We start from the raw sequence: 25,778 nt of genomic DNA, 5'->3' as shown, positions 1-25,778 counted from the left end.
CATTCACTGCCTGTGTAGCTAATTTAACACTCAGATAGTCTGTCTTTGTTGCAATTATTTGTGTTCATAATTTACTCCAGCTTTTAGACTCCACATGAGCAAAGATTATCCTATTTTCTATATAACTGCTTTATTAAAATTATTGACAAACCATAAAATTCACTCTTGTAAAGTGTACGATTCAGTGGAAGACTATCTTATTTATCTTGGCATCCTCTGTAGCAGGGGTCCTCCATCTTGGTTGCACATTGGAATCACCTGTAGAGCTTTAAAAAAAAAAATACTGCTACCTGGTTCTCACCCCCAGAGGTTCTGACTTAACTGGTTTGGGGTGTGGCCTGGGCATCAGAATTTGTAAAACCCCCAGAGGGATTTTAACTTGTAGCCTGGGTTGCCTTATAGTGCTTTGCACATAACTGCCACTCAATAATTGTTGTAATCATGAATTAGCCCTAGGTTCCAGCTAATTAACTCACTCAAGAACTACCTTCCCTGTCTCCCTTCTAGCCCAGCAGCTCCTATAATGATCTGCTTATGTCTGTCTCCCCCACTTAGTGTAAAAAGGAAGACTGAGACAAAAGCATTTAGGAAAGATAAGTTTACTTGCAAAGACTGCTGACTTTCAGTAGGATTGGACCACTGAATAAGAAATACAACAGATATTTAAAGAAAAAATGTAAAGATTACCATGTTTACATTTATCTCTTCAGCATAGATAGTATACTCACATGGGAAGATATGTCACAAATGACATATTCCCAAATTTCTGTATTCAAAAGTCAGGGATAAAATGGTTTTCATTAGGGAATCAGTAACTGATGGGAAAAGCTCAAGATTTCATTCATTTTAGACAGCAGATGTAAAAGAGTAGTTCGGATACTTTGTCTTAAGGTTGAAAGTATCTTATTATCAGCAGTATTTTTCCTCCTGTGGGACTTGATGTACACTCTTAAAATGGCAGCAGGGCAGTCTCACTTTTGTTTCCACAACCGTGAGCTTCATGAAGACAGGGTCCGTTCCAGTCTTAGATATTATGGCATTCCCGTGCTGGCACATGTTGGATGTTCAATATATATTACTGAAATGGATACGATCACACCTCATGCCACAGTACTTAAATAAGATTTTAACTGGATAGGGAGCTGCACCAGTTTTCCATTTTGATACTTTTCACAATTCTTAATTATGGTACTCTGAACTGGGACACTCCTCAAACTGCTTAGGCTACAACAAATTCAGAAGGAGCTTTTATTTCCACGTAAACGATTGTTGAGGGGGGGGTGTCTGTGAATGGACGACCCTCACGTGAGTAACAAGATGGTCACTCCCGGATGAATGAAGACACGATTCTCGTGGCTGGGAGTGATCCCTCAGCGAGGCCGGTCATCTCGCCTATCCTGTAATACCATTTAACACCTACTATTGACACCTCCCCACAGCCAGATCCCAGGGGTCCGCGTGGGCATCCGGAGCCGCGCCCCCAAGTTCGCCGCAGCAGCATCCCCCCAGCAGGGGCGTTACGCCCCAGGGCGCAACGCAGAGCGACTCACATATCTAGAAGACAGAGTAAAACCAGTCGCACCAAGGAGAGGCAGCGTTATTTAGGCAGGCGGCTACTCCTCCAGAGCTTCCACCCTGTCCCCTGGGCCCGGCGCCCGGCGCTCAGCCTGTGCCCGGCTCCAGGAGCCCCAGCTCCCTCCACGTGTCCTGTCTTCCCAGCAGCCACCTCTGCTGCCTCGGGAGGAAAATCTCCTGACAACTCGCGGTCTGCGGACTACGACTCCCAGCAGGCACCGCGCCGCTTCTCTCTCCGCCCCCCTCCACGGGGCACGCAGGCGCTCTGGGCTCCGTCAACAAGCCGGGCTGGCGACGACTGTTTACAGTTCCTTGTGGGATTTGTAGTTTTTCTGGAGCTAGCTGGGCCGTCAGTCAAAGGGACAAGAACTACAAGTCTCGGCGGCCCCAGCGTGACGAGCCTGGTCACGTGGAAGGGGGCCGACCGGGCGTGCGTGCCGCCGTTGATCCGGTGCTGCAGTGAGGAGGTGGTTCTCGCCCGTGTTGTGTGTGTGTGTGTGTGTGTGTGTGTGTGTGTGAGTGAGAGAGCGAGTGAGTGAGTGAGTGAGTGTGTGTGTGGGGGGACTCGGCTTGTTGTTGTCGGTGACTTCCCCCTCCCCTCCACCCCTCCCCCTTCCCCGCCGCCGCTGCAGTGGCCGCTCCCTGGGCCGTAGGAAATGAGCGATAACGATGACATCGAGGTGGAGAGCGACGTGAGTCCTGGGGCTTCTTCCTTCCCTTGCGGGTTGTCAGGCGGGGACAGCGGCCGGGGTTCTCAGCAGGGCGACGGCGGCAGGGGACCGGGCAGCCGCCGCCTCCTTCCCCTTCCTCACCCTGGGCCGGGACCGCCTCCGTCGCGCTCCCGGCTCGCTCTCCTCCGGGCTCTTGGCCGGAGCGGCCTTCTGGGACTGGAGGTGGGGAGGAGACACGCGGCCTCTGGGACCCCCACCTCCCCCGGTGGAGGAAGGTGCTGCGGCCTCCCGTTCCCACCCTATCCAGTTCAGGATCCGGGGGACAGGGACGGGGTGCGCCCGGGATCCCATTGTCCGGATCCTGGGGAAGGGCACCGCGCTTAGGACCTGCTCCCTTGGCCCGCGACCCCCTCCTCCCGTGACCCGCGGCGGATCCTGGCGGGTGAAGGAGGGCGGAGAGGGCTTGGGACTGCCCAGACGCCCTGAGCTGGGTGCGAGGAGAGGAGACAGTGCTCTGGACCCCCTCTGTCCCGGGTCGGATCCCGGAAGGAGGGGCGGCGCTCGGGACCCCCCTGCCCCGCTACCGGATCCCGCTAGGGGGGATGGGGGCGTGGGATGGGGAGGGGGGGGTAGGGCTGACTCCCCACCCGCCGCTTCCTCTGCCGCCGGCATTTTCTTTCTTATTATTGAATGTGAAGTGTAAAAATAACTTCTATATTTTCTATTTTTTTTTTCTCTCTTATTCCAGGAAGAGCAACCGAGGTTTCAATCTGCGGTACGTCTCCTACTCTCCGTTTCATTTTCATTTCCGTTCAATTCTAGTCCTTTTTGGGGTCAGAGAGAAAAAGAGATCGTTCTATTACTTTTAATATTGTAGTAAACTCTCCTGTTAACCGCTAAGGTGAGGTGGGGCCTTGTTCTGGGGTTCTAGGTGGGGGGGGAGGGGTTTGCAAACCTCATAATTCTAGGTTCTCAGGTGGTGAGGTTCAGTGACTGTAGGTGAGTGAGAATTTGTATGCAAGGAAATGAATCCTTCTGTAGGTTTCCGCTGGGGGCTCTAGCTGTCACTATAGAAGTGGGGAATGAGAAACACATCATGCTGAAGTAAATTGTAGTATTATTTCAGGGAAAAGTGGCCAGATTGACTTAGGAACAAGTAGGTTCTAAACCGTGTCTGCATAGTTGTGTGGAGTTGAAGCCACATGCAGTAATCACCTTTAACCAAAAGTCACGTGACTTCTGTAGACCTATGGAATGTAGCACAACCTGGTATTATTCTAATGCAGAAATTGGAAATGTAGAGGGGCCAAAGGTTGAATGTGAACGTGTCACATTCAGCCGCTTATTGTGGTCTGACTATATTTGAGTTGAAGGAGCAGTATAAAGACAATAAAAGAACTGTTGAAATAAAGTGGCACTGTAGAGAGAGGTTTGCTAACAGGTGATGGTTGAGACCATACCATGTTGTCAGTAATTTCTCAGAGTTTGGATGTTAATGTTCTCAGTGAGTGTATGGTTCTGTGGATTAAGACAGACACAAATCTCATGTCCTTGGAGTGTGAGATAGTACTATGGGTGTTCCATGAATAGATTAGAGGGAGAAAAAAGAATAGAGACAAAATAAATCAGAATCAGAGGAGAAGAGAAATGAGTAAACCATAGCATCTAACATTTGACAGATGGGAGCAGTAGGAAGTGTAGAGAATGAGGGTCCAAAATGTAGATGTCTCTGGGGGGCGCAGGCAGTGAGATGGTCAGGAATAAAGTAGAGAGCAGTGGTGAGGACTGGGGTACTAGAGTGCACATGCCTCTTCTAAAAAGGCAGCCACTAAAGTCCAGTGGGTTGCTGTTATGTGGGAAAGAGGGCTTAGTGTTGTCTTACCTTCCTATTTTAAAAGAAAGATTACAAATCCAGACTTTCATGTTATTTTTCTGATTTTTTAAAATTATGAGACAATCAAGTTGTTTAGGGGCTTGTTAGAATTTGCAAGATGCCACTTTGAGACCTCTGGTCTAATAATTTCATTATCGCAGGATAAAAGCAAGCCCTCTTAATTGTACCTGCTCTTCATTAGAGCACAGATTCCAAGGCTGTCGAAGGAGTTAGGCATTTAGAAAAACTTTACTTATGGAAAGCTGATATTTCCATAAAATCCAAGAATGCAGTTGTTCCAGGGGTTTTAAAATTATCCCTGGGTACTAGTCACTAAAAAAGAATTTGTTTTGTTTTATTTTTCCTTGAAGTATTTGAAGACAATACTTTGAATATTTGAAGTACTGTCAGATACTTAATATTTATACATACGTTTGAAAATTAAATTCCTTTTTTTCAGTTACTATTATCCTTAATAATGTAAACATGGAATTTCATGTTTGGAACACAGTCTACTTAAAACATTTTTTTTCTCCAAGTCTCCGGTTGTAAAATCTGCCCTAGGGCTTGATCAGGATTGGAGGGTAGGGATTGTTTAGGCTTCCTTTGAAGAATCATTATTTAAATTGGAATTATATTGGCTTTCCAGTGAGATAAGGATTTTCTTTGTGAAATTTTGGCTTCCAGTTCTTGAGCGCTTTATGCTTTTCAGAATGCCCGTCCACATGGCTGTTGATGTAAATCATTTTATTAAATTATGAAAATGTCCCCACTCTCCTAGAGTGCTCATCTCATTGTCTGGTCTGGAGGTTTTCAGTTCGCTGTTAAGGTGCTTAGGATTTTTCCCTTTGATTTTGGAGGGTGGGCACAGGGAGTGGTTCTGACCCTTGTTTTTAATTTGACATATCTACTTGCTGAGATATTTAAATATTATCTGTTACAAGATAATCACAATGGCATAGAGAGAAGAAGCAATAGACAAATTTCGTAGCATATCAAGCAATTATTGTGAACACATAGGGTAAAAAGGATTTTTTTTTTCTGTGTGACTATGTTTATTTCCTGACATTTAGTATAGATAAATATATATTTTTTTAATTTTGGGGAAACGGTTCTTAAGCTTTGCCTTAGTTCAGAAAAGGGTGTGGACTGTGAACAACCAAATATTTAGGACTGCAGAAGAACTTTTAAAAAGTTATTTTGAAACAGTCCTGTGGGTCCTAATATAAAAAGAGGTATTCATTCATGTTTTATAATATCACTGCCATAGCTACAGCCTTACTACAGAAGAAATGTAGGATACTCAGCAATAACAGAGTTAGGAAGTCAGGCGAACAGTAACAGAAAGTGAAACTGATTTGACGAGTATTTTTTTCTGTTGCCTCAGTGCGAACAGAAAACAACTTCTCCGGTGACCAGTAAGCTTTGTTAAAGGAAGTAATCCCAAACAATAATTTTTATTATTAAATTCAATATGTCTCAGAATCCCACTGATATTATCTTATTTTTATTATTTTTTTGGAGGGAAAAAGTTGCATTTCAAAGACAGTTTTCTGGGGCAGGTATATTTCATGCAAGGTGATCTTTGTTCTATTTCTGCTTGGGTTTTTTTTTTTTTTTTAAAGAATGAATGTATACAAGAAACGTAGGGTTAGTGTGTTAGTCGGAAACCTAAGACCTTTTTCAGCTTATCCTTCATGACAGCTGCACGTGTTTCAGTTACAGTATATCTTTTGGGGGGGTTAGAAACAGATTTGTACAGTTCTGTTTCTGGACCTTTCTGGTATGAAATATTTCTAACTTGTCAGAGCTCTTTGTTTCTTTAGAAATTGCAATGTATTCAGAAAGGAATGAGCTTGGTCACCTTTGAGATTGGAATTTGCTCAGGAAACTACTGTCTTTTACCCGGAATTAGTTGCATGGCAGAAGTGCTACGTGATACATGTACTTGGTGTCTGCTTCAAGTGTTGACAGTGATGTGGATGCCAGGTTTGGTTCCTAAAAATACCTGTTGAAGGGTGTTCTTGTATTTAAAAGTCTTCTTTCAAGATTCCAGTAATGGTAAAATAGTTGATCAAGGAAAATGGGTATAGTTTGATGGCATATTTGGATGATAGCGTTCCCAAGTTTTTTTAGGCACCAAGTGATTTTTTTGAATAGCCTGGAAAACACATGTATGTATTGGATATTAAAAATGTATACCAGGCAGTCGGCTTCAAGCAGGAGAGGTGTTGGGAAGTTGCAATTTATATCTCCTATTAAGGACCTTTGTGAATTTCTCATCCTAGCTGCCCATAATTTCATGTTGCAATTTTCATGTTGATTAAAGTGAATTAAGTTGCTTAGAAATTCAGTTTTATTTATCCTATTTGCTTCCCATCAGAAGTAGTAAATAGATCTTTTCTGATGAGAATTTTGAGCCTGTATATTTCCAGTGTTAGTATTTAATAAGAGTAGCTTATTAAGTAATCATAAGCAACACTATCTTCTTTCTAAAATATAGCCTTTAAATTTCTTAAAGGCAGTAAATGTTTACTGGGCAACTCTAATTCCATATATGGTGGGAATTTTCTATATTGGAATTGAGAAGATTCCCCTTATAGATGGGGTTAGGTGTCACGTGACCTGCAAGAGAGGACATTGCTCTGGAGAACCTTGGTCATACTTGAATAATGGATCATTCATTTCCCCTTGTGATTTTCCTACCTAGAACTTGCAGGAAATAATGCTGCTGACTGATGTAATGCCTTGAAGGAAGATGTATTCTCTATGCAGTAAGTTGGAAGGAAATAATTTAAAGAGATTTCTTCAGTTTTGAACAGCCCTCCTTAGCTTGAATGACCTACTGCCAGTTTAGCAACTTCTTGGCTAACAAAATAACATTTGCCTTCAACATTTAACAACACTTAAGATAACATGTGCTTGTTAGTGTCAGAGATGGACAAATTGTAGGTGAAGATTTTTATTCTGGCTGCCAGTATGGAAAGTTTGGTGGAAATAATACTGAGAGGCTGAATAAAAACCTTGGCAGAGATGTCAAAGCTGGAATCGATTTGGTGTCGGAGTTCCTGTTGAGCATCTGTGGGCCACTCTTAAGATCACACGGCTCTTTAGTATTTCTGTTAGCCTAGGATGCCCTGAAGGAAGGGTTGTCTGCTGGAAACTGCAAATCCAGCGTACTTAAAGAGTGACAGCATCCAGCCACTGCTCCTGTAGGATGTATAGGGGAGGTATTTGTGGGCCTGCTGTACAACCCAAGAATGTTTCTGTTGTCTCCTAGAATTTGTTTGGTATCACCCGTTTTCATTATCAAACATCTTTCTCAGTATAGTTGAGAGAAAGCTGACTCATCTGAGTTGAGCTTTATTTGTTCAAGACACACAATTGTTTGGCCCTTCCCCACCTGTTTTTTTTTTTTTAAACTAGTTTTGAGTTTGTGGGAGGATCTCAGGTGCCTTACACTGGGAGTCTTCAAATCTTGTCCCTTTCAAAAAGGGTTGCCAGCAAGCGAAGATAGTTAACAAAGCAGTGATAAGCCTGGCAACTGGCCCTCCATTTGGATGAGTTGCGGGGGAAGGGAATTCATCCGGCTGGACATTTGGAAATGTTTCCCAAACAGAATTCTCAGTCTTGTGTAAAGGTTTTTCATATGTGTAAAGGTCCTTCAAGCCACTAGAGGTATTATTTAGTTCAGAGTTGCCTGGAATTAGGCATGTTAGTTCTGCATGTTTTTAACTTGCTCTTTCAAGTGAGGCTGGAGAAGAAGAAAAATACATCATTGCCATTGTCTCTGAGAGCTTTAAAATGGACTCTGGTTAAGTGTAGCAGCTTGGGGATGGACATGGCAGCAGGGATTGGTCTAAGATTCCACTCTTCTGCTGGTTAAATTGGGCCTGGAACCACCACAGAAATTCCATCCACTACTTTGAGAACAACAGTCCCCAGCCCAGGCTTTCTACCAGGCAGTGGACTGCTGCCTTTCCTTGTTGAGCCAACTTCTCAAACTTGGCTGGCTTCCCAGATGAGAAGCCAAGATTTCTGCTGATGGTCGACAGCCAAGTTCACTTACAATCCTCTAACCGAAAGACTTGTCCATTTGAGTCCTTTCAGGGCTCAGTGAATGGGAAGGGGGTAGTGCATTGTGGGGATGATTTTGGTGTTAGATTATACTTAGCTCCACCCTTCTAGTGCAGGCCTGAGCGAAACCAAGTCCAACTTGATTTTAGCCATTTGAGATTTGCAGGACTCTCCCAGAAAGAAAACAGACAATTAGAATTTTATTTGTATCAACAAGAGGGATTGTGGGTAACTGGTGTCACTGCTTCTGTGCACAGCTCTTAAGCTGGGAGGAGGGCCAGGAATCAGGGTGATTTAGTAGACAGGAGTATCTTGGGCTGCTGCTGGGTACCAAAGCTGGGCGATTATTTTGCATGTAAATAAACCCTCCTAGGGAGTGTGTAGCAAACACAGGAGAGACAGATAGATGCCAAATGCCATCTCTCAGCCCTCTAAGTCTTTAGTCTAAGACCCAGCCAACTTACCTATGTATCAACAGATGACTAGAGGGAATGGTAAGTTAGAAAAGGACTAGGTACTTAAATATGTTTAATTCTTTCAGGCGATTCATACTGCTGATAGAAGGCACCTGCACTTTTCTTGCTCTAATGCTGTATGATACCTTCCTCTAGCCTCAGGTTATCTGATCATTCCCTCCGTTTCCCTGTAAATTCCACATATCCCTGGAGTTAAGCAGACACTCATTTTTACAGAGAATCCAGGCGTAAGATTAGGAGAGCTTTAGAAGTGTTCCAGGCGTCTGTCCTGAAAATAAGTGCTATGCCATGGAGAACCATGGCTGTGATGGGAACCATGTGTCCAGTTCAACAGAGCTATAGGTGAGGTGTGCTCGAGAGACCAGGAAGTGACTAAAATTACCACAGCTGCTCACAGCCTCTTCTTCCTCTGTAATGACTTAGACTTTTAGGATTAGATACTAGAATTTCAAGTCCTTTCATTCCTATAACTCTTGTCTCTATAGACTTTTGTCCGAACATCTTGTCTAGTATAAAGATTCATTTGAGGCATTCTTGTGCTAAGCCAAGTTATTTACTCCTGTTGCTTCATTTTTAAAATTCCTGGTACTGTGTCTGGGTAGATTAAAGCTACCTGAACTTCCTCTGTACAGACTTCCTCTTTAGGTTAGCCCAGTGCAACCTTGTATATTGGGGGTAAATTCTCAGAGTATAGTATTTCCCATAATTCCCGGAGCGCAGATGTGAAGTTCTTGCTTCGGGTTAAGTGAGCGTTTGTGCTTCGTTGGAGGGACCGCCCCTTTAATGGGGACCTGCCAAAGCTCTCTTGCAGTGTTCTCCAGCACTGTCTCTTCCACCTGAAGCCAGTGTATTTTGCCACTGATTACTTGGCAGTCTCTGTCCCTCTCCAGCTGATTGTTCTTTGTGATTCTAAGCAGGACAGGATAAGGAGTTTGGTCTGTGGGTATTTAGATACCGCCAAATAAGCATGACGCGCCACAGGTGCCTGAGGAGATGTATTGAGAATATGTGAGTGTCAGAGGTTTACTGTCTGAGAACCGCCTTTCTGGCAGCCTGTGTGAGGGAAGCCCTTGGCTGAATAGCACCTTAGATGCACTTTAAAAAGTAGGAGCTCAGAATGCAGTTGGCGTCTATATCAACCCTGTCATAATGATCGCAGATTCATGCATCTGGGTTTTCTAGAGGTTTTCGTTTCTATTGTATGATTTGGCAAGAAGGTCTTAAAACTAGTACCTCTTAGCGAGCTGGAGACCAGAGCAGATTCATGATGATGGTTTCACATGGAAAGAAACACTGCACCAGTGACCTAACTCCTTTCCTGGGTACCCACCATGGGGAATCTCTTACAGTGGGGGTGATCACGTCTTATGAAGGGGCCCACTGCAGCTTTTCCCTGGTCACCTCCCAGCCATGGACTGGTGGCTGTTGTGTCACATAAGTAAGTTGTGGGAGAAAACTGATGCTGCAGGAGAGTCACACTTTGTCCCCATGAATAACTTTTATTTTACTTATGCATGAACTGGATGCATCGAGCTACTTTGGATGTTCCTGTCGAAAGCCTTGCTCACCCCTTTCTCCCCCTTTAGCAGAGCCTAATTCTGGAGACTCCTAACTGCCCACCTCGACAAGTCCTTCCCAGTCCAGTCACCTGGGACAGCGCTGACAGCATATACTTCCAGGCTGTACCCACTCACCTGTACCAAGCAGAAGGACTGACATCACTAATGTGCTCTTCCTCCCGTTCTTCCAGGCTGACAAACGGGCTCATCATAATGCACTGGAACGAAAACGTAGGGACCACATCAAAGACAGCTTTCACAGTTTGCGGGACTCGGTCCCATCACTCCAAGGAGAGAAGGTGAGTTTATTGAGAAAGCTGATTAGCTTAACCACCACTAACTTGGAACTCACTGTGGGGCTTAGCAGGGCACTCACCCTTCTGGAAAGAAATGGAGTCAGGGATATTTGGGTGACATGGTTTCCTTAATCTTTGATTCTTTGGGGAGTCATCACACACCTTACCACTGTAGTTCATCCTTAGCAAACAATGTCAGATGTAATGGAGCTGCTTGTTAAGACATCAGTAGGAGCTCTCTTTTAAAATTAGTATTATGTATAATAAATTACTCATTCAAGAAATTATTATAACTATACAGTGTAATATAGAGAGTAGCATACAGTAGTTCGGGATAATGCTAAGGATTCCTGAGGTCAGTGATTCTCTGGACCTCCATGAGAATTCCTTTTATATGGTTCGAAGTGAGTACTTATTTTAAATGAAACCTCCCAGGAATGTATGTGAACCAATCTGGACACCAGTGATCTCCCAGTCCAACAGTTGTTACTTCAAAGGCATGTAAAGAGCATTTTAAATGTGGGACTTGAGTAAAGAGACATGTTCGTACGAAATGGAAGAAAAAAATAACTACTCTTCTTCCACCATCCCCCTACCCCACTGGTGGCCTTCCAGAAACTGTTTTCCCTGGAGAGGTAGGCACCAGCTGTTTCTACATTTGAAAAACAAAGTCCGAAGCTTTGAGTAAAAAGTCTGTGGGTTAGGGTCACTCCTTGGAATTTGGAGAAAATATGTGTTTGCAGAGTTAGTTCCGTCCTTGACACACAATATAACTGGCTACTGTCTGCAGCTATTCAGTGTGTAAGTGGCAAACTTGGAAGAAGACCTGTGTGTTTTTGGTTTTTGGTTCAATAATGCAGTGTTAAAGAAGCAACCGGAAAAAAAAGCAACCGTTTTAAGAAAAATTGTTGCTTTCAGGTGGGCTTTGAATGGCTTTCCAGATTTAGCTCTGTGGTAGGAGTCCTGGTTTTGTTTGGTTATCCAGAATTAAACTTGGGACCATTATGGTTTCATTTTATTTATACTGCCAGTCTGGTAAGCCACGTGCTTTATACCTTATCTGAGGTGTGGCTGTGTGGCTAAAGGATGGGGTAGGTCTGACCTTTATGAAAAACATAAAACAGGCCATGTAAATACCTAGCATTGCAAAACCAGAATTTGCCCTGGGTTAGGCCTAGTTAGTATGCACTTGGCTTAATGGCCTTGGCCCAAGGTGCTTACCTAGAATAACAGCATTCCTGGGTACAACACGGTTAAGCACCACAGGAAATCTTTATGATGGGGAGAGAGGCTCACCCTTTTAGTCAGAGTACACATGTACAAAGGATTATCTCTTGTGTTTGTCTGAACTATTGACAGTAGGTGCTTATTCATATGCCATGGTATCAATTAAAGTGGCTTGGTGAAGTAAATGGACAAGAGCTGCCTTTTTCTAAGTCTCACATCTAATCAGGAGTGGCGCCGGGGCAACATATCCCAAGAAATGGCCTGTGGATCACCCCCATCAGAATCACTACTGAATCTGTCTTTCTGGAGGCAGGCCTAGAGATCTGTATTTATAACCAGCAGTCAGGTGATTCTTAGGCTTTCTTAAGTTCAAGAACATTTTGGGAGAGGTCAGTCTTAAGAGCTCAACTATACCTTTTTCTTTATCCAGTCTATTTTACATCGTCATAACATTCTTCCTTAAGTCCTTAAAATCACATTACCCTAAATCCTGTTGTCTCCTTTCTTCAAGGAAGATGACAGTTTTAATTTGGTAACCTTACAAACCAAACAGTTGTCATTCTTTGTGGCCTATTCATTTATTCACTTACTCCATTCAGCAGATACTTACTGGGGGTGTGCTGCATACCAGTCATTGTCCTAGATGTGGGGAATACGGCAGTGAACAAAGTAGACAAAAGCAGAAGCTCTTAGTGTGGTGAGGAAAAGATAGAAAATGAACTAATAATTAAATATATATATCAGATAAGTGCTATGGAGAAAAACAGGGAAGGAAGGGTTGCAGTTTTCATTAGGGCAGACAAAAAAAACACACTGGCAAGGCAACATCTGAGCAAAGACTTGAAGGAAGTGAAGGAAAGAACCATGCATCTATCTGGTGATTAGCATTCCAGGCCAGGGAAGGCAAGTGGAATAGTCCAGGGGCAGGAACCTGGGAGCATTCCTGGGCCTGTCAAGGAGACAGAGGCCAGAGTGGCTGGAGTAGAGTGAGTGAAGGGACTGTGGCTGGAGATGAGGTCAGAGAAGTAGCAAGACTAGGGGAAAGGAGTGGTCGAGGGGCCAGGTTTCTTCTAGCTGATCAAAGCCCCAGTGGAAGTTTACCAGGTGCCTTTCTGATTTCAGAATGCTTTTGTGTGTTCCAGTCCAAATGTTCATGTTGAGCATGAATAAAGGAAGTAAGTGGCTGTTAGCTCTGGTTGAACCCCAGCCCCTTCCCTTTAAGTTCCACAATCTTCATTATTTTCCTTCCCCGCCAACACTGTTTCACAGGTGCTGCAGTGAGTCTTAACAGAATACTTTGGTCTCTCAGACTTCCTAGTTCTCCCTAAATGTTGCAGTTTTTTTTTAAGTGGTATTTGAACCAAAAGGAATTGGGTAATTCTTGATTTGGATTGCAGTAATTAAGGTTCTGACATTATGTAAATAATCATGAAATGATCATTTTGCCCTGTGAGTTTTGGGGGTGCTCAGATCAGTTTCTTGAAGTGAAGGCCCCCAGTCTCCTTTGACTTGTTCACCTTTATGTTCCAGGTGACTTCTCACTTAGTATTTGGATTATCTGTCCTACGTGTTCTAATAAGCCTTTTGTTTTTTAAAAAGAAACTAATACTGATTGAATTGGATCCTAACCAAGAATGGGGGATACTTGTACTAAAACAAAAAAAACAAAAAAAAAAAACCTTTAAATGTGAGACCCAAACTCTGTTTATCCTTTGTTTCCTATATTTCTACTATAAAATGGTCACCTTTTACTTAAGTAAAAAATTCAGTATTACCTAATATCTGTATTGCAATGTAAAATGAAAGCTGCACAGCAGTTCTCTGAGGTGAGTACTACACTATTATAATTGGGCAATTACTACTGCTAGGGCTCCTGCCATCCTTAATGTATCAGAGATGAGGAAACAGGCTCAAGATCAGTCTGTAGCTGGACAGAGACTAGAACTCAGCACTGCTGGTTGCCAAGTTCACTCTTTCTGCCCCACCATAGGGGTAAACAATTTAAGGATATTTTAAAGAAATCTTGCTTAAATCCTTATATCTTGTCTTTATATTGGGAGCTTCCCCTGGATAGGGTCAGTAATCTTGGCAGTATGTCATACTAGGGTTGCTACTAAAATATTACCCCCTGAAGTGGCATATGTAGACAACACCGAAGTGCAGAGTTAAGGGTCACTGAAAGTTTATAAATTTGTCTGAGTCCACGTAGCTGCTCTGAGAAATAGATCATTATAGTTGGCAGTCCAGCTGGGTTTTGCCATAGGTCACACTGTTCACAAGTAGACTCTTGAACTCTTGTTGCCTGAGTCTTTTGTTTCCCATAGTTTTTCAGCTGGACTTGGAGCCCACAGGAAAGACGGAATGGCATTAGAACCATCAGCCAGTCAACCAGAGTAAGGGAGCAAGGGCAAGAACGACTGTGGTCCCACTTTTCAAAGGAAGACATTACTGTTGTTGAACAGAATTATTCCTTGTTTTGAGGGTCCTCGGTTGGGTGCTAGGGAGTATTGCCCAATGGCTTGCTGGCACTGCGCTCACGCTGTTATGTGGAGGGCAAACCTGGTGGCGAGCCCATCAGTCTGCCTTTGCGTGGGGCTGTAATTCTGTGCCCACCCCTGGTGAGTTGGCCCCAGCACCTGCACCAGAGTGACTGTATCCAATCACTGTCTCCTTAGCATGGCTGACTTTAGTGAAAGAAGGTTCTGTTTCAGTAGTGCCATATGTAGCTGAACAGTGGTTTATAGTAATTTTTCATCTTCTAAGTCTCTTCCTAAATGCCTATTTATCATACTTCACTGCTCGCTCAGGCAGTTGTGCTCTGGGTTTCTCCTTTCTGGATAGAGCTATGTTATGTTAAAAAGAGATTATAACCTAAGATGAAAATAAAGAAGAAAAGTGTCTCTTCTAGTCAGCAAGTAAGAGTTCTTAGAGTCAGTGAGTCAGAGTCCCTTTGCTTTAGGTGAGACTCTGAAGGCACTGCCTTTGCCGGCTCCTGTCACAGACGCCGGCTTCTGTCACAGACTCCGGCTCGTGGTAGGTTCCCAGAAAGGAGCTGAGGAGTGAGAGCGCCATAGGAAACGGTGGGCTTGCTCAGCTCCTGGACGAAAACCGCCACAGCCTGCATGGTTGTGCTCACGTTTTTAAACGTGAGCACCGTAGAGGTTTAAGAGGTTTAATGCATGGTGTCTACTCTTGAGGATCTTGCTCTCTTGTTGGGGGAGAGGATTATACCTAACAATTAACAATAATAACATGCTGAGCATCAAGTAAGAGGTTAAAACACGGAGCTAATTTGTTTCATCTTCATTAAAGCCCAGTGTCCTTAACAGGTAGATGCTGAAACCAAATAGCTGCTTATACCAGGGAACATAGTAGTTCTTACTGCTGAAGGTCAGTCTCCCTGTTAAACTCACTCAGCACTGTGACCCGGGCTTATCCCAGGTGTAACTGTATACATATTTGTGTGGCTACTTGATGACTGTCTACCCGTCTCCCATACTACACTGTAGTAAGTACTGAAGGCAGGGACAACATCTTTGGTCATATTTCTTCCCTTGGTGCCTGGCACACAGTAGGGAGCAGAGCGAGTGTTTATTGACTGAAGGAAGGAAGCCCTCTCTCCACCTGGCCTTGTTACACTGGGAGGAGCTCACTCTAGTGGACACCCTTTAAGGCAGGCAGTTCATTCAGCAGTAGTGTTTCTACATCATATCTGGGCTGCTAAAGGGGTTGTCTTTTAAATGAAATGTAAACTACAGCCCTACCCATTTCACCCTACTACTCAACAGGGTTATTACCTGGCCAGACTCCAACTTGGGCAGTTCTTTTATTCTTAAATTTTCTACATCTTAAGTTGTTGTCCATAGTTGTCCAGGTCTCCCTTAAGCTCCAGGCTCAGCAACTGTAAATGTACTGATTCACTGAATTCTTTGTTAACTGTATTTTTGCACTGCCAAAGCCTCCAAGGGCTTTTCAGTGCCCATCAAGGTAAGGACTGGCATTCCTTGTTCTCTGAATAAGGTACCCAACTTGCCCTCCTGCTTTTTCTGCTCCTTCCCTTATTGTGAAGCAGTGTACACCCTCCTCTGTTTCCCCAGGAATGTCATCTTCAGGTTTATCTGAGTTCTTTCCTTCCACCAAGGTCCCAACTCCAGCTTCACCACCCAGATGACATTGGGGTTTCACAATGGAGAGACCCACTTACAAGGGCTCCCCAGCTCCCCATGTTTCCTGCCCATGTGCCTTCCTGTGTTTCTCCCCAGTGAGGCCTCCCCTGCCAGTCAGTCTCCACCTGCCCATTTTCAAGGGCCGTATCAAATGCCTCAGCACCCTGAGAACCCTGGGGTATCACTCTCCCTGACACCCCACTGGCCCTTTATGGGGCCTCTCTTATGTCTTCCTTTTTTCTGTGACAGTTCTTATCACGTAACTGAAGGGTGCACTCCTTGAGGGCAGAAGCTTTGTCCATCCTTCTGGAAGTCTCTGCACTACAGAGTAGGGGAGGGCTCACTCCCATAGAGAAGACTAGAGAGTCAGGAAACTCACCGCTTTTCCATCTGGAGATTTGAAAGAAGAGAAATTGGTTACTGGGCCTTCCCTCTAGCATTTCTCTTTTTTTTCCCCCTCTAACAAAATTGCAGAAACTTTGGAAAAATGGGAAGAAGAAAAACAGTCCTTCCATTCCTCTAACACAACTACAACCTTTCCTTTATTCTAAGATTCTAAGACAAGTGGTGTCCAGTGGAATTTTAATGTGAGCCACAAATAGCAGGTAAAATTAATTTTAATAATATATTTTATTTAACCTAATATACAAAAGTAAGTATGACTTCCATATATAATCAGTATAGTAAAAATTATTAGTGGGATATTTTATATTATTTCTTGCACTGTTTTGATAATCCAATGTGTGTTTTATACTTAACAGCACATCTCAATTCAGACTAGTCACATTTCTTTTCTTTTTTTTAATTAATTTTTATTGGAGTATAGTTGCTTCAGAATGTTGTGTTAGCTTCTACCGCACAGCAAAACGAATCAGCCATACATATACGTATATCCCCTCCCTTTTGGATTTCCCTCCCATTTAGGACACCATAGTGCGTTACAGACTAGTCACATTTCAGTACTTGGCTGGTGGCTATTGTGCTGGACGGTGTGGTTCAAAGATGCACCCTCCCCGTCCCACACCCCATTTGAACATGACTGAAACTGGGTGCCATCCTAAAGTGGATGTTAAACAAAGCTGCCCCTTTTTTTCCTCCCCCAGCAAAGGCTGCTCTTAAATCCATGTGTTTATTGATGGAGTCTAAGAAACAAGAGAATAATGGTGTTATCAGTCTGTGTATTCCCCTCTGGTTTCTTCATACGCATGCTTTACATGGGTAAAGGCTATATAGCTTGATGCTTTCACATAACATGCCCTTTCCCCAAGCGATAGAGTGTTCATATTTAGCCATTAGGCATGTTTCTTTTAACCATTTAGGTTGCCTCCAGTCTTTTAACTTTATAAATCATGTAGAGATGAACATCTTGGTGCATGTGGCTGTTTCCATAAAACAGATTCTCAGAAGTTGGATTGCTGGGTCTAGTGGTAAGAACATCTGATTTTTTGCTGTATGTTGCCAAAATGCTTTCCAGGAGGATTGTTTTCATGTCTTCTTTCTTTTCTTTCTTTTTCAAGCAAATACTAAAGATTAGTCTTTTGGTATTGTTTTGAGAGTACCAATTTTACCACCACTGGAATTTTTTTTTTTGGAGGGGGTGACTAATTTAGTAGGCAAAAGGTAGTAATTAATTTTGTATTTTGTTTATTGCCTGTGAGATTAAATCCTTTTCCGCATGTTTATTTACTAGTTGTATTTCCTCTTTGGGGAAACCCTGTGCTCCCGTCCCTTGTGGTCAGAGTTTGATGGGGAAATGTCACACCTTCATTTCAGACTACCAAGGGCTCAAGATAAAAGAATACAAAGTTTGAAACATGATTTGTGTTGACCCTTAAACAAATGTCTGGCTCCCAGCTTTAAGCCCTTAATGGGGCATGATAGCTTTGCCTTCCCCTAGTAATCAAGAAAATGGTCCTTTGGGCTTGGAAGGGCCAGGCACAAGAAGCCTTTGAGGGGCCACATGGCTGTGCTGGCTCTGAGCCCACAGCCTTCCAGCCTCCCTTGTTGGCATTGATGGTGGTTCCATTTTGGAATGAACTAGTTTAATACAGACCTGAATTTATTGTGCTTTGATTTTTGTTTCCAGAACATGGCTTATTCAATTGAAAATGTACACCAGCTTTGCCCTAGGCCTCCCTTTACCTTACTATGCATAGAAGTTTGTGCAGGTTTCAGAAAATAATGGTTTTATTTTCTTTAAAATAACAAAACATGTCAGCTGGTGAGTCAGGCAGTAGTTCTTTTTTCATTCCCCAGGATGTGGCGTTTTGGTTCTTGGTGGAACAGGGCAGCTGTAGCATCAGCCTGGTAGGATCTGATTTTGACAGGAGGAAAAAATGATAAATACAGCAAAGATGACTGTTTCTCAGGTCAGCATTAGGACCCTAGGGAAGAGCAACGGTGTCCCTAATGTTAACAAGCTAGTACGACTCTTCTCTTCCTCACCTCTCCCCACCTGCTTTCTAAACAACTTGGATTTTTGTCTAAATAAACACAAAGATTTACAGCTCCAGAAATGTGTGGGACTCTTGCCCTATATGAAAAATTTTGAGAACCACTGCCTTAAATGGGATTTAATGACCTTGGATGTCATCCTAAACATCAGTGTTAACTACTTCAAGAATCATTTGGGACCTTTAAAAGGTACTAATTAGAATCGAACTCTTGGCTTTGGGGCCTCTCGTGAAATAGGTAGTTGATGCTTGCTGCAGCACACGAGGTGAGTACACTCTTTGCCCAAACAGAGTTCTGTTTAAGTGGGTGCCTCTGGAGGCTGGGGTGGCCCTTTTCTCCATCTCCTTGCTGCTCTGGGCAGGGATGCAAACAGGCCAGCACCTGCGTCCGAGCAGGAGAGGTGGCACAGGAACCGCTGGGCCCCTCTGCCACGCTGGGTCTTCTCCGCTGTCCATTTTGGGTTTCCCCTTCTTAGGTAATGAAGCCAGAGCAGTGTGGGGGGCCAGCGTTTCCCCTCGCCCAGGCCCAGGTTCAGTCAGTTCTTTCAAGCTAACTTGCATCTTCTGGCTTTTCCTCTGTATTGGCTTCTTCTCTGCTAGGGGTCACTTTGAGTTTCACCTGACTTTAAAAGAAAAAGAAAAACAATCTTCCTTCAATGCTGCTGTTATTACACGCTACTTTTTTTTCCATTTCTTACTTTTTCAGCCTCATTCTAAAAACCAGTCTTCATCTTTGCTTCAGCTTCAGCTCACTCCTGCACTCATTACCTGTGTGAAGATGATTTACCTAAAATCACTCCTTCAAGGAAATCACCCTCACCAGGCTCTTCATTGACATCCTTATAGACAAATTGGGTGACTCTTTCGTAGTCCTTTTCTTCCTGCTCAGACTCTCCAGATTCCATTGATCTTCTTCATTAGTTCCACAGCCGCCTCTGTGGTCCCAAAATAGGGTGTCCTGGAGGCCTGGGTTCAAATCTTGACTCACTGTTACCCACTGGTTATGTAATATCAGGCAAGTTATAGCTCTGTGCCTCAGTTTCCTCATTTATAAAATAGGGGAAATAACACATCAGAGTATTGCCTGAGGGTGCCTGGCATTTAGTAAGTAACTCAGCTGCTGCCATTATCATCATCATTTGTATCGCTGTGTGCAGCCGTGGCTCTGGAACGCGATTGGGCAAGGGCGTCCAATGTCCTTTTGCGTGGCTCCCAGAGGGAAAGAGAAGCCTGACTGCCGCTGTGCATTAAGCTACTACCCAGAAGGCCCAATGCCTTTTCGGTGCCCTTGGCCATAGGCCATCCTGTGTCCAAACCATTAAAGAGATATGTTTCTGCTTAGAAAGGCAGAATGAGAATTGGTACCTTCTAATTGTAAAAACTAGCAGGAAAGAAATTATTCAGGTCCTTACTGGGTACCCAAAGGCAGCAGTCAATCTGTGGACATGTTGACCTACCAAGTGTTATCTGCTCAGGGACACTCACACGAAGATTGCTGACTTAGCCGACTGGGCACGGTTTAGAAAACAGAAACCGAAAGCCCAGGGCCACTCCATAGTCCAGTCCATAAAGCCCAGGGTTCTTGCTGGCTTCATGTCAGCTGTTCACAGTATAAACTCATAAAGGCAAGGGCCTGCCCACACCTTAACCCTGTGGCAGGTCATATGATCTTGCATGGTTTGTAAAACTGGAAGAGAGGGGATTTTAGTTGAGTCTAGCATTTTCTACCTTCAACCTTTTGCTTTTTCTTCCCTGGACTAGATGCACATGTAAATTTGGGGGAGTTCTGTATTTTGTATTTTAAATTTTTTCTTGTGGGACTTTACTTCTTGTTGAGTACCCTGGAGGGGGCAAAATAAAGTTAATTGAACCATGCTTTTGGACTTAGTAAGTGGGGGTCAGGGATACCCCAAGTGGCCTAGGTGCTTCTACTTAGGCAAGGGGGAGTGTGTGGAGGAAGGGCGGTGCTTATTAGCATTCTGGAGGCTTCGTGCTGGGTTTATTCCAATCTGGCCTTCTATGGAGACCTCTTGATCCCAAGACACTGTTTTCTGAGCATCTATGAATTTTATTTTCATCCGAAAACTGCCTTGAGGTGGAAAAACTTCCATCTCTCATGGCATCTTTCTCTTTGGTTTGTTGTGCTGTGCTTACTTCTCCCTTTTCACTTCGTGGTTTCGTGTATAAATATGTGAAGAAGAAACTGGGAGCACTCAGGCTGCTACTCAGTGTGGTCATTTGTTAAAAATTATCTCTGAACATTTGCAGGCGCCACCAGGGAAGTCCACAAGTGCTCTCTTGTTCAGAGATTTTGCTTTTTTCCCTTGTGGCAGATGCAAGTGAGGAGTTAAATAAGGGTTAACATTGCTTTCTGGGAACAAAAGTTAGTTGAAAACATAGGCAAATTTAAAGAGAGACTGCGATGTAAATATGCATAACAATTAGATCAGTGATGGAGTGCATAGAATTTGGAAGGCTAGGTGGAGTCTGAGAGAATTTCTCATCAGATAAGGAGTAGCCACGGAGAGAAATACTGTGTCTGCAGTCACAGAGCCCATTAACGACAGGACCTAGGAGGTACCCGTCTCCTGGATTCCTAAACTCTTCTCCCCAGTCTGCCACCCTGCCACCTGTCCTACAATACTTGTTTTTAATCCCATCTCTAGCATCCAGAGAGGCAGGGTATTTTAATTAGTCCCTTCTAAATATGTGCCCCCCCCTTTTTTTTTCATTTTATCACCTAGTAATTAACCATAATAAGTCCCCTTTGGCAGAAATGGGAAACAGCTTCTGAAGCGGCCTTGTAGCCAGAGTTGCAAGCCCCCGTTGGTAGGTGCTCTCATTCTTTTCTGCATAAGCTGACTTACTCAACTAAAGAAATAGGCCTGGTCCTGTCCCCACCCTCATGCCCTTGCTTGTGCTATTCTCCCTGCCCAGAGCAACCCTTTCCCACAGATTCCACCTCAGTCTAACCCAGGGTTCACTGGTTCAGATAGGAGCCTGTGTGTGCAGAGCCGAGGCTAATGCCTGGCACTCAGAAGGTGATCACCCCAGCCAGAAGCCATCTTTCCCATGGCCTTTCTAATCTGTACTACTCAAGTTACACTTGTTGGTACTGCCCTGTGATTTGTCTGTATATAAATATATTTATCTCCTCAACTAGATAGTAAGTTAGCTTCTGGGCAGAAGAAGCCGAGACTAATACATTCTGTTTCCCCACAGTGTCTGCTCCGTGCCTTGTACGTAATTTGCGCCAGATAAAAATGGTTGAATATGAACAATTTCCTTTTGAGGAAGTTGCCTTAAGGATGCTATAAGAGGAAAGCCTGGAAACTCTAGTACTTGTGAGGACTGGTGAATAAACCCAGGCCTTCCAAACCTCTCTGATACCCAGCCCTGCTGAAGTCTATGAGTTGAGATTGTCAGAATATACTACAGGTGGATTTAGTTTTGCTCACCTGAGTGTGGCTGTTTTCTTTGCCATTTAAGAAGCTTTGCTCCAGTTCAGGTGCCTGAGGTGCCTCACTACCATACTTCGGCTACTAGACTACCCTGCCTTGGGCTTCAGTTCTCTTGGCTTTGTACCATTCCACCAGTTCAGCTGGTTGGCTGCCTGGCCATGAGTAACTCTGGCCATGTTTGCAACCTGGAGGGAATCTTCCGGGTACTTTTGACCTCCAGGGGCCGGGTAACCTGACATCCATTTTATTAGCTCATTAACTTGTTCCTCTGACAGGGCAGTGCCTAGGCTACCCACAACCATGGTAAAGGTGTGGTTGCTTCCTGAAGTGGCCCAATCCCATGCCCTTCCTGTGTTGACATCAATCTCTGACAGCTTTCACAAAATTCTCTTTAGCCAGAGAGGCTGAAATCATGACAAAGCAGCATGGCTCAATTGGAACTAGTTAACAACGGTCTGAAAGCTTGTCTGAAATCTAGGACCTTGATGAACAACGTTTTACCCATTCCCATCCTGAGCCACCTCCAGCTGAGATCTTGATCTTGTCTTTCTGGACCAGCTGCCTATAGCCAGGCCCTAGCAGAGAGTGAATGGCCTAAGGTCTCAGTTAAGTAGTATTTTAATGTTTTCAGAATAGCCTGGCTGAAGACGTGAAAGCAACCTAAAGAACCAAAGGGGGTGGGCAGGGTACAAGTTCAGGAGTAAGATGGACCTGCGTTTGAATCCAGGCTCTACACTCTTTTATTGTGAATAAACCAGTAAACTTCTCTGAGCCTTGGGTTCCTGGTGGAGCTCCGTCTCTTCAGAGAGAGCCAGTGAGGTAAGCTATGTAAAGCAGCTGGTGCCTTGACTGGTATAAACAAGATTCCCGATAGCACTTACGCCGTTTCCTCAGCCTTGTGCCCCCTCACCCTCCTGCTTCCATTCCCTCGTGCCGTCTTTGCTGAAAGGCATGGTTTCTTCACTGCATGGACTAGGTCTTTATTTTGTCCCCTTTGCTTTTTCTCATATTGCAACAGGCATCCCGGGCCCAAATCCTAGACAAAGCCACAGAGTATATCCAGTATATGCGAAGGAAAAACCACACACACCAGCAAGATATTGATGACCTCAAGCGGCAGAATGCTCTTCTGGAGCAGCAAGGTGAGCAGCAGAGCTTGTGGGGCATCTGGCCCTGCTGTGCTCCAGCCAGGTCAGGGCTTCGCACCCAGGCCTGCTGAGTCAGAACCAGTTACGGAGCGTGTGCTCCTAAGCAGCTGTGGCCCTGCTTCTTGGGCCTGAGTAGTCGAGTGTAGAGCCATCCTGAGGAAGGACCTGAGCCCTCAGTGAGGGAACAGTGGAGTATAGGGGTTAGACACTGCAGACTCTTTTCTGACCTGCTCTCTCTCCCCTTCTTGGGGCTCAGGTGCTCTGCTTGTCGTAGGGGTCACGCCTGGCATCAGGTGTCTCAAAAGAGCTATGAGGTCCCTGAATTGGAGTGTGCTGTGTAAGCGCCACAGAGACTCCAGGTGTTCAGGGACAGTGAGCGCTCCCCGTTGTCAACAGTAGTCCAATCAGGGCAGCCTATGGGCCAGGCCCATGCTGTTCTCCAATGCTCACATCCGCCTTTTCCTACAACCACAGGGGAAAGCGAGAGCTGATCAAGTTCTTTGTTCCTGGGGAATTCACTTCTCTTCCTCCCTCATGGAAGATGCAAGTAAAAGGAAATGCAAGTAACCACCTGGGTTAGAACACCTCAAATAAACTAAACTAAAATAAATGGGTTGACCTTCCAGGCTCAAGATGAGCTGAAACGAGGGATGGGCAGCGGGAGGCGGCAGCGGGTTGGTTACCGGGCCGAGCAGCCTGCATGTAGGGGCTATGTGTCGGAAAGCCCAGGTATTCTGTGTGTATTGGTGACTTGCTTCCAAGTGTCCAGCTTGTCTTTCCAAGTGGATCTTGTACCTGAGAGCTAAGCCAAAACTTTTCTTTGGCTGATACATCTTCTGTCATCCTTTCCTGCTGATGTGTGGCCTTCACACCCTTGTGGAGCCTGGCATTGCCAGGCCAGCTTCGCTGTTATTGCACCACTGGGTCCCACGGGGAGCTCGTGCTCCTGTCTCTGTACTGGGCTTCCACAGCAGGACAGTGACATCACAAGCCTTCTCTTTAGGGTTGGGTGGCATTGCAGAGTGGCTGGCCACATCCACTGAGCGCTCAGCTCTGGCTGGGAAAGGCGGAGGGAAATGAAGTGTGCAGGTGGAACAGCCACCAGAAGGGAGTTACTCATGAGCCACCCTGAGCCTCGGGGGCCAGCAAGCCCTTCGGAAGAACAGGCTGGACCCTGACCTGAGACTCGGTTACTCCCCCAGTCTCCAGAAGGCTGTAACCCGCTCGCTTGGTTGCCTTTCAGTCCGTGCACTGGAGAAGGCGAGGTCGAGTGCCCAACTGCAGACCAACTACCCCTCCTCAGACAACAGCCTCTACACCAACGCCAAGGGCAGCACCATCTCTGCCTTCGATGGGGGCTCAGACTCCAGCTCAGAGTCGGAGCCTGAAGAGCCCCAAAGCAGGAAGAAGCTCCGGATGGAGGCCAGCTAAGCTCCACGGGGCAGGCCAGCAATAAAAACTGTCTGTCTCCTCCATCGTCTTATCCTCCTTTCAGTTCATCTTTAAAACCCTCAGAACCATTTAAGAGACTCTTTATTTTTTTCTCCTTCTCTTTTTTTTTATTTTATTTTTTTTAATTTTATTTTTACGTAGAAGCTCTTGGACAACAGCTCTCGTTCTCCTTCCCCATTTCCACTATTTTTTTTTTTTAACGTTTCCCTTCAGGGATTCCCTGTCCCCACCAGGAATATTCAAACCAAAACACCCCAACTTGGCAGCTTTTTCTGTGGAGGACAGACGGCCGGCCAGACCTCTGAGCACATAGTGTCCTGACCACCCACCAGCTCCTCCAGCCCTGCCGGGCGCATGTGCCCGGGGGACTCCTGCCCCTCCCGGGCCTCTCCTCCCGGGCCACCCTCACCGCTGTTTGATAGACTTTGTGAATCTGTGGACTGCTCTACTTTAAGAAGATGACCAGTTTGGAGTAATCAGAATTATTCCCCCTTCTTTTTAAGGATTTTTTTTTTTCCCCTAAAAGGCTATTTATCGCTCCTGTTGAAAGACCAGATCCTTGAAGAAGTTTGTGGTATGAAAGGAAGTGGGGACAGATTTGCAGCGCAGAGTCTTTGGCCTGTTTCACTCCTGCTTCTCTCAGCCAGCCTTAGGGAGGGCCGCGTGACACTCGTGTGGTTTGTGGGGGGCAGCAGCAGTGAAGCGGTAGCCGCCAGGGGGTGGGAGGGGGCGGGACAAGGAGGGAGGGTCGGGTGGGGTAGAGGTTTTGTATTGAGGGCCAGTGATGATGTTTTGATATTTATTTCCTGCTACTGAAATTTGAATCTGAGTGAATTGTCCCTATTTCTGATGATGTCGGTATTGCAAAACGACAGATTCATAAAGTAATGATCAAATCTTCCTTTCTTTCCGTGTGTATTTCTAAGAAATAGAGCCAACTGATTTTCTATGTAAATACCAAGAGCGGTTCACCTCATACTAAACCCACACCCCAGTGCAGACCCCTCCCCACCCTCGTCCCCCTCCCCTTCCAGCTGTCCTGGAACCTGTCCCCATTATGTGATCCAGCCCTGGTTCTGGCTGCGGTCCGCAGATCCCAGTGAAGGGTTTTGTGTGTTTAGGCCTCATTTCTTTGTCTTTTTCCTACTCTGTTCCTGGCATTTGCTGATTTCTAGTGTATACTCTGTAGTCTCAGTCCGTGTTTGATTCCATTCCATGGAGATAAAAAGTATGTTGTACATACTGCTGAAGAATTGTCTTGCAAGTTAAGGCTTCCCCTTTACTATAAGACTATAAATAAAAACTTATTTTATCCTTCTTGGTGGTGGTGTCTTCTTGCCCCGG

At 44.8% G+C, this 25,778-nt stretch overlaps 1 protein-coding gene and 1 long non-coding RNA gene across 9 annotated transcripts in view; one reads left to right on the top strand and one right to left on the bottom strand.

The window, feature by feature from the left end:
- LOC130707760 (uncharacterized) overlaps positions 1 to 1,740 on the bottom strand; it is a 52,319-nt gene extending 50,579 nt beyond the window's left edge. For both annotated transcript variants that reach the window (XR_009007785.1, XR_009007784.1), the window contains exon 1: positions 1,551 to 1,740. This is a non-coding gene — a long non-coding RNA (uncharacterized LOC130707760). The remainder of the gene's footprint in view (positions 1 to 1,550) is intronic.
- Positions 1,741 to 1,993: 253 nt separating this feature from the next.
- MAX (MYC associated factor X) lies at positions 1,994 to 25,147 on the top strand. 7 transcript variants are annotated; one of them, XR_009007581.1, is made up of 6 exons: positions 2,000 to 2,267; positions 2,995 to 3,021; positions 10,423 to 10,530; positions 22,853 to 22,976; positions 23,457 to 23,541; positions 24,226 to 24,363. XR_009007581.1 is itself a non-coding variant. In XM_057543431.1 (5 exons), the coding sequence occupies exons 1-5, from the start codon at positions 2,232 to 2,234 to the stop codon at positions 23,379 to 23,381; spliced, it is 438 nt and encodes a 145-aa protein (XP_057399414.1). In that variant the 5' UTR covers positions 1,994 to 2,231; the 3' UTR covers positions 23,382 to 23,444. The 7 variants fall into 7 exon arrangements, 6 of the variants coding, with proteins under 6 accessions (XP_057399414.1, XP_057399415.1, XP_057399411.1 ...); XM_057543431.1 differs by lacking the exons at positions 23,457 to 23,541; positions 24,226 to 24,363 and adding an exon at positions 23,239 to 23,444 and having other exon boundaries at positions 1,994 to 2,267; XM_057543428.1 differs by lacking the exon at positions 23,457 to 23,541 and having other exon boundaries at positions 22,847 to 22,976; positions 24,226 to 25,147.
- Positions 25,148 to 25,778: the final 631 nt, after the last annotated feature.

The sequence above is a fragment of the Balaenoptera acutorostrata genome, chromosome 3 (genome assembly GCF_949987535.1).
Source record: "Balaenoptera acutorostrata chromosome 3, mBalAcu1.1, whole genome shotgun sequence".
Classification (NCBI taxonomy): Eukaryota; Metazoa; Chordata; class Mammalia; order Artiodactyla; family Balaenopteridae; genus Balaenoptera; species Balaenoptera acutorostrata.
Note: the sequence above shows the minus strand (reverse complement) of the source record. Positions and strands in the feature narration are given on the sequence as shown.